General features: G+C 40.4%; 1 protein-coding gene across 19 annotated transcripts in view; it reads right to left on the reverse strand.

Annotated features, from left to right (window-relative positions):
- Positions 1-14565, reverse strand: part of LOC130181551 (regulating synaptic membrane exocytosis protein 1-like) — a 105052-nt gene that overhangs the window by 8164 nt on the left and 82323 nt on the right. For 9 of the 19 annotated variants that reach the window (XM_056395842.1, XM_056395840.1, XM_056395836.1 and 6 more), the window contains 6 exons: positions 12600-12689; positions 9612-9695; positions 7208-7264; positions 6850-6915; positions 3311-3420; positions 1270-1388 (listed from right to left, as the gene is read on the reverse strand). In XM_056395842.1, coding sequence (XP_056251817.1) covers positions 1270-1388; positions 3311-3420; positions 6850-6915; positions 7208-7264; positions 9612-9695; positions 12600-12689 — 526 coding nt within the window. Of the gene's footprint in view, positions 1-1269; positions 1389-3310; positions 3421-6849; positions 6916-7207; positions 7265-9611; positions 9696-12599; positions 12690-13071; positions 13149-14565 lie in introns of those variants that run through there. The other 10 variants (XM_056395853.1, XM_056395843.1, XM_056395847.1 and 7 more) reach the window with 7 other exon arrangements.

A 14565-nucleotide genomic window follows, 5' to 3' on the forward strand; every position in this document is an offset into this window, starting at 1 on the left:
ACATCAAACAAATCAATCGATAATCAAACCATCAGGAAAGTTGTTGATATAACATCAAGAAGCTACATGGTTTAAAGCTGCACTGAAAAAGCTTAGGTTTGGAATCTGTCCATTGATGACGCTCCTTAACCAATCAAGTGCCTATTAAGCCATAACAGTTCACAACAAGAGAGAGGAATTTCCATGTTGCGAAAAAATGATTTCATGCTTAGCAGTTGCTTAAAGGCCCAGCAGACATTTTGGAATGTGATTGCAGGAAGTACACAGGTGAAGGTGATAATAGCTGAGCTCTGACTGCCGGCCCTGGTATTGTGCTTCTGACTCAGTGGCTCATTTAATAGACAATGTGCTTTTCCTGCGAGGCCAAGTCAAATCTTCTGTAGTGAGAATGGTCTGTGGAACATCCAGTTCTCCACGGACACGTCCACGGTCCAATTAGACAAATAAGTGACAACACCTATGTGGGTGTACTGAAGGTGTGTGGCCCCTTTAAGATATGTCACAATACTGTGTCCTGGCAGCAATATAGGAATATGTGAAGATGGTATTAGACGTTGTTTTGTTTTTTTTATTTATCTGATCTTCTCCGGAAAAAAAAACACCAGAAAAACCCTATCTCTTATGCAGCCATCAACTATTTTGATTTTGTAAAAATGAAAAAATAAAATTAATTTTTATTGTAAATCTAAAAATGATCACCTTCCATCAAAAGTATGTATTGTCTTGTTGCCTGTTATTATGTTTTTTAAATTCATATCGCAGCATTAGCTGCCACTTCTGTATGTTTCAGTCAGTTTGTGCTGATGATCCGAAAGCTCAGATTTAAATCACTCCACTTTCAGTCAGATGGGGGACATTGTAATGCATCACAAAGACAGCATTTCCACGACGTATGTAAAAAAAGTTCTGCTCATGGCGTGTAGACGTGCGAAAGACAGAATATCACCATTAAACTGTCAGTTTTCTGTAAGTTAGGGGTAGAACAACCGGCCAGTAAAGAATATACACTTCTGTATTCACGCTGTTAGGTGAATTCTTGAGTGACTGCCCAGTTGGAACGCATTCATTTCACCGAGTGGTCGTCACCATCATTATAATGTTATTTATTACTTCCTTAGACGGTGCATGCAGTTCTCTGTGATGCACTTCAGCAGCATTAATGCTCATTGTTTCTGGCTGCAGCTCTTTACTTTCCTGATATGTTTGTTGGAACTGGTGAAGTGTCGGGGTAAATGAAACCAAAAAAATAAAAAAAAAGTTCTGGCACACCTCCCGTTTGTTCTTGAGGGCTCTGTCCAGGTCCTGTTGGCTGGAGGTGGTGGCAGCTGACACCCGGTTGGAGTGAACCCTAATCTGGAGCTGACGGACACGCTCCTCTGCTACCAGGGCTATACACATACACACACACACACACATACACACACACACACACACACACACACACACACACACACACACACACACACACACACAGAAACACACACACACACACACACACACACAATCCAACAAACACAATATACTATGAATTAAACTGTGAATTAAGTAAAGCAATAGAGCAATAATGATAAATGAATCTTATACGTTTGCACTGAGGAAACACCAAAAAAAAAGATACAGATAGAAAAAAAATAAAATGCTAAAGCAGAGGAGATTTACTGAAGTGAGTAAAACCAGAAAAAAACAGTAGAAAATAAAATAAGTCACCAGAAATAAAAGTAAGGTATAAAAAGGAAATCCAGAAAATAAACAAAGAATAAAAGAATATACTATTAAAACTGTATAAATAAATAGACAAATGAATAACTAAAATGTTATCAAAAGCCTAAAAAATACACAACTGCAACAGAATTACATTCCCATGCTGCCAGTGGTTTGGTCTGGGGGCACTGGTGTCACACAGGAAGTGACATAATTATGTTTAAAAAATAAATATAAGTGATGTTCAGATCAGTGTTCAGATGTAGTGCTTCACAAGAGAATAAACTATTCACTCATTTTGTTTATTAATTTGGAGAAAAGATGATATGCATTTGTAGAAAGATAACATGACAAGGTCATAAACGTATAATTCTGCTGAAAGGTGATAAATGAATAATACTGAATTATCGCCCAGCCCTAGTTCTACAGCTCAAGTGTTGCGGAATGGTGAGTTAATGGCCAGTTTGCTAGGTTTAATCCGTCAAGCAGCCAAAGCACCCTTTGGTAAGGTTCATGTTTAGGCTTTAGATTTCCACTGTGGATAATGTACAGAGTATAAATTTCTAATTTAAAGGGGGGTTCCACTGATCTGATTGGTCATCCTCCTGCTTCCCTCACCACAACTGTAAATATCAGAGAATGATTCACATGGTAAAGCATGTGTAGTCTGAAGACTTGGGCATGGGAGTTTGACATGAGCACTAAGTGTACTGAGGATGTCTGTCTAGATGGCACTGCATCAGTCCAGGTACAGAGCATCAACACTGTTGTCCGGATACCGATATTAGTATCGTAAACGCCTCTGATACTGCCTTAAATACTTTATCAGGTATCGGCGAGTAGTGCTAGTCTATGCACCAATCTGATACCCCTTAATTTATTAATAAACTTTATAGTTTCACACTTGAATAAAGCAGCAGTTTTCCTGGAAATCAATTCTTTGCTGCTCTTAAACAGTAACCTACACAGGAAGTTGCGCTGTGCAGACACTGGAAACTACTGCTTTAGAGCGGCGAAGATTGACTGATGTGTAACGTGCTAGGCTTTAGGCTAGAGCTTTAGGCTTTCATTTCCAGAGGTGGCACTGGTGTTCAGACAACTGTAGGAAATGTAATTTTTTCCTATATTTATTTATTTTTCTGTGGCAATTAGATGACATGAGAGAGATTCTATGGCATGTATCTATTCAGAGTTTACAAAGGGTTTAACCTGAGCCATACCATACAATGACAGCAATCATATCACATCCACACAGGATTAGTAGTCTACAGCTGTTAAAAAATACACAAAGTTCAGGTATTGGAATCAGAAGGAAACATCTCTAATTGCACCTGTGATGTCTTTATGGATGCCAGGTACCTTTGCCTCAAGCCTGGGAGTTCAGTATCTCACTTATTGGCTCATTATGGTGGATACTAGTATTAAATATCCCTCTCTAAGACTGCAACATTTTCAAGCATGATTCGGTTCTGCAGACCCACAAACACACACACGCACGCACACACACACACACACACACACACACACACACACACACACACACACACACACACACACACACACACACACACACACGCACACACACAATAATCATCAACATATACTGTACCTTGTTCTACAGTGCTGCTCTTGGGGGGAAGCTGTGGGAGTTGCCTCACTCTGCGGGCTGAGGAGGACGTCACTGAGGAGGAAAGAGACGCACCACCTTGGAGGTGGCCCCTAACACGAAATAACATGAAAGTGAAGCAGAGGGTTGAAGAGGAGAGAGGAAAGAAGAAGAATGAAAAAAAAAAAAAAATCAAGGATGAAAAGAATGAGAATAAAAAGGAGAGAAAACGACATTAAAGTCAATATGTTTATGGTCGCAGGTGTGCACTGCAGCACCGTGCTCTGACTGGCCAGTTTTCACACAATAACATTACAAGTGGTTGGGATTGATCTGAAGGTAAACAAAAAGTGGAACCTGGTGTCGCTTCATATCTCGTCTTAAGATGAGTAACATCAAACATAAAGCTGCATTAAAGAAATGAATTAACAGAATGCGGCTGCAGTAAAAAGCATCAGTTGTGGAAATGAAAGACAATATTTTGGTGAAAAATCAGTGGCAACAACACATTCACAGAGTTAAGCAAAGTGCAGTTTGTTCAGGGTTTGAAAGTCAGGGATCCTGTGGCCAAAAAAAGAGTAAATCAAGATTTAGAGGAGGAACACGGAGAGAAGGTGAGGGCCTTTAAAGCACCAGTCCAACCATTTCTGCAGACATTCATTCACTGGGATCCACTCTCACAAAAGAGCTGGGAACAAGGGCTATTCATGAAAACCGTGGTTTTCTATTTCACTGTGAATGAACCTGTTAGTGGGCAGTGTCTAATGTTTTGGCACGTCACTCCAGAGTACTTGCATTCTCTTATATAATAAGTCCCTAAATAATACTTTGCATTTATATCATTCTGTTAAGTATGAAATAATAAAAAAAATGAATTACATCAACAGTTCTACTATAAAACAATTCTATTCAAAATTGCTATTAGGGGTGGGCGATATAACGAATATACTCGATGTATTGCTTGTTCCACGTGCAATGTAGTAACTGAATATGTCACAAACATCAAGTATAAATCATGATGTAACTGTTTTTAAGCTGCCAGAATGAACCTATGGCTGACTCCTGAAAACTCTCTCTCTGGATGTGTGTGTGTGTGATATACGTGAGGTGTGTGTGTGTGTTTTTGTATCTGGCGCGAAACTGGAGAGAGCGAAAAAAGTCATTTTATACCATACATGTAAATAAAGATGGACGGCGACTCTGTGACATCACCCATAGGTTTGTTGAAGCTCAGAGCCATCTTGGCAGTGCCTGACTCCGCCCCTAACTCCACGCAGATCCAAAAAATGGATAGAAAGGAGGGGCATGTGTGGAGCTGCATGCTGGTTTGTGTCAAACATACGCTTACCCACCTGTCACTCAAGGTGACCACGCAATTATGCATACATTTAAGCCTTAAGGGTTAAACGTTGTGTCTCTGTGATTCTTGTTGATGCACTTTTTTTTGTTGCTAATAGTTCTGTTTTTGTTAAGGGTCAAATCCAACTTGGTTGTCCCACCTCTGTGCATGCAAATTTAAAATTGTTCCAATCGAAACCACTAATGAATAAACAGTAAACATGAGGGTTTCAAAACAGACAAATGTTGCAGGGACAAGAATCGTCATACTGATGGGATTTATGCATCAAAAGGTTTAATCGCACATTTATAAAGTGCTTTGTGGAGATTTCAAAATATCGAGATATATATTGTGTATCACGCTATGACCTAAAAATATTATTATTATATTATAATAAATATTATTATTATTTATAGGCCCTAATTGTTATTTTCCTGGCCATCGACTCATAGCAGGGCAAGAGAATACAATGACTGGTGCCAAATGTAGTAATTACTGATCTCTTTACCCTTGTGTTTTACAAATTAGCCCATTAAACATTGTAAGATACTGACTGAAGATTGCCCAGACGGGCTGATATATGCAAAACAGGCATTTAACACAAAAAATCTGAACACAACACTCACATACACCGAGAAAATTACAGAATTACACTGATAAACAATGAACTTTAAATGTCCACATAACACATATACTGAACAGTACATACACAAACACAGAGGAGCAGCAGCATCGGAGGCTGTGTTGTGGCACAAACACACTCGCACACAAACTGACAAAGATATGTAGGAGTGAAAGAGCAGCTGTGTTCGACAGTATCTACAGGAAATGAAGGGGATCTGCCTCTGTGTCTCTGGGTCACAGAGGGGGCAATGATTCAAAGGGAATCCCCTTACCAAGGCCCTGACGTGGGGCCTTCTTTCCTCGGGAGCCCCTTAATATGGAGGTGGGCTTGATTCTAGTGCATACACACACAAATGCGCAGTCATGTGAAGTTTCATACAAACCCAAAGCCAAAGCAACACAATGTGTGAGCAGCAGCGTGCAAGAACAAGAGGGGTAAGAAAGATGGGGTCGAGGAAAAAAAGCAACAGAAAGAAGAAAGAAAATAAACAAATAAATAAGAAAATAAAAGGTAATCCAAAAAGTGTCAAATGAATCATGAATCATACATCAAAGGTCCCATATTTTACACTTCTCCTGTGTTTCATTTGAAGTGTTGATCCATAAGAAGATATACAGTTTTGTGGTTTTAAGAACCAAAAACCATCTCAGTGTAGTTTTACATCTCCTCTCTCAGGCTTCTCTCTGGAGCTCTAGTAACAACAGGTTGGTGAGCCAATCAGAAGAGAGGCTCTTGGGGCATGGCTGTTGTCAGTGACTGTATAGTTAGTGACATCACAAAGTTACAGAAGTCCTGATGGCTGGTTTTAAGGCTCAGTTTCTGAATACAGGCTGTGTGAATTTCTCTGTGGACTGAGGCTTTGATACTTTCACAGTATTAATACAAAACCTAGACCTGCCGTATAATCAAAAAAGACATGGACATCTACCGTTATACAATATGGGACCTTTAAATTTCACAATGTGTAAAAATGTGAAAATGGCTTGAGCTACTTTAAAAGGCTTATTGAAGGACCAGTATCTGAACATCCAACCATTTCCAACCAAATGATATATTAACATACTTTTAGGATAAAAGATTAAAACATCATGTACGTAATGGACAGAATTCTTTTGATGCCTTCAAGGTCCACAAGGAGCGCTTAAAAATCCATTTTGAATGTGTGCTGTTTTATAAAGCTTATGTACTATAATGTGACTGCAGGTCACTGGATGACAGCAGAGTCATACAATCAGGTCACCTCCACACAAAACAATGCATTTATAGAGGACCAAGGAGATATCTAACAACGTCATCAAACCGGTTACTAACAATTAATGTAGTTAACATTTACTTTTCAAATCAAACAAGGTCCATGATTTATTCTGTGTCTATGTAAAAGGCCAGAAAACCTACGATAATCTAATACTAACTCCAAAATGAGAAGGCTTCTTCTGCAAACCGGTGACTGGATTTGAGAAGCTTTAAGTGATAGACAATTAAAAGCATGATTGTCTGGTTACGTAATTTCAAGCTCATCCTGCCAGTGAGCTCACACGCCACCATTCGACATGTGCTGGCCTACAGTACATGCCTTACCTGCCACTGTCAGAGAGCTTCCTGCCAAGAGTCTGACATTCAGGAGTTTCCAGGGTCCGAGGCTGTCTGGAGAATGGTGGATGGGCAAAGTGAGCAACATAGAACAGGAAAAAAAAAAGATGAATGGGTGGATGATAGGATGGAAGAGAGCACGATGGAGGATAAATCATTTAGATTTAGAGGGATCTGACTCTGTCAGGGGGCTGTCAGTGGCCTTATAAGTTTATGATCTGGAAAACAGGGAATAGAAGGCATGCTGTGATGCATGGTATGACGGTTATATGAATAAGGGGTGTCACATAATCATGCTTCATCTGTAAGTGAGCCTGTGTGTGTGTGCACATAAGTGCGTGTGTACCTCTTCTTTGTACTGAGGTGAATTAAAGTCTCTTGGGTGGGAAGTAGCATCCATATTCTCCATTCACAGACATGAAGATGACAAAGATGATACATGCATCACCAGACACACACACACACACACACACACACACACACACACACACACACACACACACACACACACACACACACACACACACACACACACACACACACAGACAGACAGACAGACAGACACGCGCGCACACACACGCACACACACAGACAGACACGCGCACACACACACACACACACACACATATAGTCACACTTAAGATTTAAAATTCTTAGTCACTGCTCAGTACTAAGCCTTGAAAAAAAGAGACTTAGAGGCTGAGAGGAGAAGGTGAGCACACAGAAGCTGCAGATGCAAATTCCCTGAACACAAAGTACACTTGGAAAGACTGCAGGAAGCAGGATTTCACACCATAACCAATAAAAACTACCAAAAGTTCACGAGAGCACAAACTGACCACTAAAAACCAGGAAGGAAGGAGGAAGAAAAGCAACAGGACAAAAACTGCAACAACAACCACGACCAAAGCCTGTGGCTAAAACTCTTATCATCAAACTATAAACCAGAAACAACACCACCCACACATTAAAAGCCACAAGCAACCGTTCACACAATGTGAGTGACAAATTATGAAACAAAGTAGAACTTGACAGGTTCTTCATTGTGTATTACATTCACTCTCACTGTGTCCAGCTCAGTCATCACCACACAGTTTACAACAGGGAGCCAAAGTGCAAAAAGTGCCATGGATAGCTTATGATTCCATCTTGTATTTATTAAGAAATTAAGTGAAACCCTGCAGTTGGTTTCAAGTAAATTATAATTCAAATTAGAAGCAAGTTGAACATTTTGGGAAATACGCTTTCTTGGTTTCTCGATGAGAGGACTGATATCACTCCTACCTGTTAAATATGAAGCTACAGCCAGAAGACATTAGCATAGCCTAGCATAAAGACTTGAAATATGGGGGAAACAGCTAACCTGGCTTGTTTCAAGTAGAAAAATTAGCCTCCCTGCACCTTGAAAGCTCATTAGTTAACATGTCACATGGTTTTTTTTAATCCATACCTTTGGACAGAGCCAGGTTTGCTTTTACTTTGTGTCAAATCTTTATGCTAAAATAATAGTCTCATGGCTGTAACACTCACCAAGCACTTTATTAAAAACACCATACAAATACTGGGTAGTTCCTCCCTTTGTTATGAAAACAGTCTCATGATATTAAAACTTTCCATGTTGACATTATTGCATCACATCATTTCTGCAGATATGTCAGCTGCACATTCATGCTGCCAATCTCCTGTTCTACCACATCCCAAACCACTGAAGTTCACTGAACTCACTGTCATGTTAATGAAACCAGTTTGTGGCATGGAGCATGATCCTGCTGGAGGGAGCCATTAGAAGATGGTGAACTGTGGTCATGAAGGGATGAACATGGTGAGAGACTGAGAAATTCAGACCATAATTGGTACTGGTATTAAGAAGAAAACATTCCCCACACCATCACACCACCACCAGCAGCCTGGACTGTTGACACAAGGCAGGTTAAGTCCATGGATTCATGCTTTTGACGCCAATTCTGACCATACAAAATCTAGATTCATCAGACCAAGCTATGTTTTTTCCAGTGTTCAACTGTCTAGTGTTGATGAGCCTGTGCCTCAGATTTATATTCTTGGCTGGCAGAACCGCAACCCGACGTGTTCTTCTTCTGTTGTAGCTCACCCACCTCAAGGTTGGACGTGTTGTTCACTCTGAGATGCTTTTCTGCTCACTACAGGATTTTATGTGCTGCACTGCTGCCACACGTTTGGCTGATTGGATAGTTGCATGAGTAAGCTTGTATATGAATGTTCCTAATAAAGTGCTTTGTGAGTGTATAATATACACTTATATATTTCCCAAAATGTTGAACTATTTATGTGAAGGTGCTAGAAAATGTTTAATACTTGTTTTATATGATACAAGATAAAGTCACACACTACACCTCTATCAGAATAGAGAGTTGGAAAAGTTTAAGTTGCAAGCTCACTACCAGCTATTCACAAAGATATCAGAACTCTGTAAAGAGATTAGTGTTAGCTTCAAATACAAAGTAGAGCTTGACATCTGCCTGAACCCAATAAGACCTAACAGAACCAGGAGTGTTTCAGTCAGGTTTGAGAGAATGTGTTTCCTTACATTACAGAAAAAAACCAGGGAATTGGTGATACATTGCCTTACAGAAAAAGTCTTTCTCCTCTCATAATTCAACAAAAAACTTACGAAAAACAAGGTTTTACAGTAATGGCGTCAGATTTTAAGGCACTAGTCAAGCTCTAGGAGGAAGTGGTGTGGGAACAGTGGGGTGTCCACAAAAGGATACCTGTCATCTTCAGGGGAAGCATGTTGAATAAGAATCCTGGGACTTGCCGGACGTCTCCGGGGCAGGGAATGTGACAAAGATTTTCTATGTGTACACATACAGAATATATCACCCATTTGACCAAACCAGCAAGCCATTAGAAAATCAGAAGCCATGCTATTCTGTTATTAGGCATGCACATTTGGCCTGCCATCAGGTATTTATTGACCACTTGGGTGCAGTGAAACAAACTGTTAACACACCATTGACATATAATTTTTTTTTTTTTCAGATAAAGTTGATGTGGTGAACTTGGTAGCAAACTGTTGTCCATTTCCACATCAACAGACACAAAGCAACACTAGCTTTAGCTCTGTTTTGGTCTCCACCAACTCCTGAGGGAAATATGTGGCTAACAAAGTCTCTTTTTGTGTTTTCTTGAGCTAGAAACACTCAACAATGCCCCGGCAGTCACATAGTTGCAGATTTGTTGCCAGAACAAAACACCACAAGTAAACCTACAGTACATGTGACTTCCATATAACCACTGAATGAATCGAGGACTGTGGATTCTGATGCCCATGGTTTACAGTGTCATCACACCATGGAGGTATCACTTTATGGCCAGTATGGACCACATGAATAATTACAGCAATGTACACAGTGGCAAGAAGAAGTAAGTGAACCCTTTAGAATGAGCTGGTTTTCTGCATTCATTGTTCATAAAATGTGATCTGATCTTCATCTCAGTTATAAGTTTAGGCAAACACAATGTGCTTAAGCTAATAGCACACAAACAATTACAATCTTCCGAGTCTGGGCTACTCAAAAAGACGTATTTTTGTTGGAAGTCATTGTGTAGTACATTTACTTTGATGTTAAGGGTCACTGTTCTGCTGCATCACCCAACTTCTAGTGAGGATCAGCAGGTGGAAAGCCACCCTTACATTATCCTGTAAGATACCTTGTTAAAATTGGGTATTGATTTCCCCCTTGATGAGGGCGGGCTGTCCAGGACCAGGGCCGATATAGCAGCCCCCAATCCCCCCGCCATGTTTTCATTTTGGTAGTACTGAATGTTACTTACAAACAATTCATCTTTAGTTCCATCAGTCCATAAAATATTTTCCCAGTAGTACTGTGGACTGTGAAGGCGCTCTTTAGCCAGCGTCAGGCACATAGTGAGGTTTTTTACAGAGCAGTGGCATCCTCCATGGTGTCTTGCCATCGACATCATGCAACATATGTATGATAGACTCATGAGCAGAGACGCTAACCATCTCCAATGATCCTTTAAGCCTTTAGCTGTTAATCTGAGGTTCTTTGTTACTGAACTGATGAGCCTTTGGAGTCATCTTAGCTGGGCGCCCACCTCTAAGGAGAGTAGCCACAGAACTAAATCATCTCTATTCATAAATAGTTTGTCTGACTGTAGACTGATGGCTGAATGGTTACGGCGCATTCCAAATGCCCTGAGCCGCAAGTCTCCGGTTTGATTCCCAGCCGGCTGGACCATTTGCTCTATGTCATTCCCTTACTCTCTTCCCAATATTTCCTGTCTGTCGTCACTGTCTCCATCCAGTAAACGCCTAAAATGTCCAAAAAATATATATTGCGTGGTTCACATCAGCAGATGTTTCTTGTGAATAGCAACTCAAAATGTTTGAGTGTTTTTTATAAGTGAAAGTGTCTCTAACCCACACCTTCACTTTTGCTACATTGATTGGACTCCAGGTTGGATACTCCTGACTCCAGCTTTTGTTAATGCCATGAGCCAAGAGGTTCACCTCCACTGTGAATGTTTGAATGGTCTTCAGTATGGACAAGAACAACACAATGATTTGTGTGTTATTAGTTCAAATTGTGATTGTAACTGAGATGAAGATCTCACCATGTTTTAAGACATAAATGCAGGTAATTCCAAATGGTTATTTTTTCTCGCCACTGTATGGTATGTGAGTAGCCAGACTCACGTAAAGCCGAACCTAATCGTCAAGGTATTTTTATATTGTGGTGGTAAAGGTTGATCAAGAAAGTTGATCTCAAATCTCAGTCTTAATAAACTTATTTTGGTGAGACTGGAAATGGTTATGCTAGTATTACTGAGAAGTGAAGCTGACAAATAATTTTTAAAAATGTAGTTGTGCTGAGGACTGGATTGTGTGAAGCTAAGCAGGAGAAAGGATGTTGGGTAATAAGGAGCTTTTGGTAAGGTGTGCACAAACAAAAACAAGTTTAAGAAAGACTGGTTGAATTGATTCTATGCTACTGAAGATGTGATCATACCTGTTCTGATTTCTTTGTGTTAATAGTTGTGAAAGAACCAATGAATTCTGCACACTGTTGATCACTTGTAATTACTTTTTTTTGGGTCCCTGCTGGGTGTTATGGGTAAAATTTATTAATAAAATCTTAATGTGCAGGATTTTCTTTAATTCTTTCAAAGTAAGAGTGTATGATCTAATGCACATCTCTGTAAGACTTTTAAAATTTTGAGTTAGCTCGGTGTTAAAAAGGCAGAATGTTTCATCATGATAGCGATGGACTGCGGCACAATTACATTGGGCTCTTACAAGCCATTGGCAGATTAGCTACAGCTACAGTGCTCCCTTGTGGTTTATAAAAATAATACCGCAATGTGTGTATTGTTACTATCAGAATGTTTCACCATGGTGTACAGTAAAAAGCGTAAATCGGAACATCTCTAGTGTCTAAAACGTCAATGACATGTTGAAGATGTCATTGAATTTTGCAATATTGAAAAATTGTTGCACTTTCACAAGCAACTTGAGGATAGTGGCAAAGCACAGGAGCTGCTAGGTGGAACCGCAGATTGGAAGAGTAGTGTACAGCAGGGGGGTGAGTAGAGTGAGGAGGGGGAAGCTTAATCATCAGCCTGTGTGGGACCATTCAGAGGGGAAAGAAAACTACAACGACCAGGAAAGGTTGAGAGCAAGAAACTACAGGAGGACTGCAGGGGGAGGTACAGGTGGGTACAGAGGCTGGTACCTTTCAGTCTCTGGTGAGGGGGCATGATTGTCTGGAGCCAGACAGTTGGCGCTAGCACTCCTAACCCTGTCCAGAGAAGGCTGGAGATCACTAGAGGCACCACAGCACAACATGCCATCCAATGGAGGAAGAGGAGGAGGAGAGGAAGAAGAGACAGGAGGAGAGGACAGAAACAAACACAAAGAGAAAAAACAATGGACAAACAGAAAAAAACATTGTAAAAGAAAGTCTGGTTAGATTCCCAAAATCATGATGCTAGTCTGAACTGCAGAACTGAATCATGACTGACTGGCTGGTGTAAGAATGGGAGTGTCTATAAATTGTTATGGTTGTCATGGAGATGGAGTATTATAGACTCATGGCAAAGGATGGAGTGCTCTCTGCACTTTTCTCCCAGCCTGGAAGGCTTACACTCACATGTTTACTCGTTAATCATAATAATAATCCGTATGCATGTGCGTGCGTGTCTTACCTAACTGTCACCTCATCTGTGAACATCACAACACGGTGTGTGATGGAATGGCGTGTTGCCATGACTACTTGCGATCCCGTGACAGAGCTCATCTTTCGACATGCAGGCAGCGTGGAGCTAGTCACAAGACGAAGATTTAAAAAAAAATCAGCATGCATTTGCAAATGAAACAAAATAAAAGAAAGAAAGCTGAGATCAAAACTAATCCGTGAAGCCTCTGCTGCTGTGGAAAATACTCACATTAAGAGACGTCCTCTGAAGACTCAAAGGTTGTGTGACTCAGTCTATACTATAAATATGTACAGCTTTGCAGATATCCTAAATGTAATATCAATAAAATTTAACTACAACAAAATGATTTGCTTCTCCATTTGTAATCATAATAACAGCACAAAATGCCTAAAGGCCTCAGTATGCTTTAAACAAAGTGCTTGTCAGATTGTCCAACAGCATGTGAAAGGCCGGACAGTACCAGACAGTCCGATAGCCACGCCCACCTTACAGAGGTGTGAAAGTGGTCGGGTTTGAACTTAAATATCAAGCAGAATTTCAAAGTGGGAGGAGCTACAGTATGTTGGACACCCCTGGTTCCAGAAGTGAAAGTCCCTATCATTTTCATTTGTAAAACTATTTAAATGAATCATAGTTGGATAATTGACATAAAGTAGATCAGCATGAAACGCATTAACACCATTAGTACAAAAGATGAACGGCCTGTGTCAGAAAATGTCTTTCTTTGATAAAAATTCAAAGGTACATAAAAATTTCAGGGTAGCAGTTTACGACTACCAGGGTGCACTAACAGTGGGCTGAAGCTAAATGTTACACTGTTGAAAAAGCTGATAACGAATTAAATCACTCTGGGTCAGTTTTGGATGACTTCATCAACCACAGCACTGCGTTTTGTTTACAACTGCAACAGCAGAAATAAAGAGCTGAAGTCATGACGTCACATCCCGGCTAGGCTCTGTTCCATTAGATTCTGTGACTCAATGCAGCTACACTACAGCACTACAGCACTGGCTGATGTTAAAACCTTTGTGGTTTTGATTAAGTTAGTGAACTATTTATTTTTAGCATTCGGAGAACTACAGCTCCCATGAAGTGTGTCAGAAACGTATCCATAAAACTCACTCTCTTCTTAGTCTTTAGTCTTCTAGTCTTTTCAACTTTCTAGTGTCCTCTCCGTCCTGTTGTTATTATAGATGTCTGAGCTCACTGCCTCTTGACTCATGGACTCACCCCTTCTGCTGAGCCTTGACATTTAGCCTGCGAAGCCCATCTAGGGCTGATGGGAAAGGGAGTTCCTTAAATGGATAGTTTGGGTTATTTGACGTAGGGGTGTGTGAGGTAGTCATGAATAGCCAGTGTGTTACCTTCACCATATTCAGTTCAGCACGCTGCCAGTTAGGAGAGGCAGCCAGGAGCACCGGCAAAGAGGTAGAGCGATGTGATGCTGTGCACGGGGCCAGCAGAAAAAAACTGTTTTACACA

This window comes from Seriola aureovittata, chromosome 14 (genome assembly GCF_021018895.1).
Source record: "Seriola aureovittata isolate HTS-2021-v1 ecotype China chromosome 14, ASM2101889v1, whole genome shotgun sequence".
NCBI lineage: Eukaryota > Metazoa > Chordata > Actinopteri > Carangiformes > Carangidae > Seriola > Seriola aureovittata.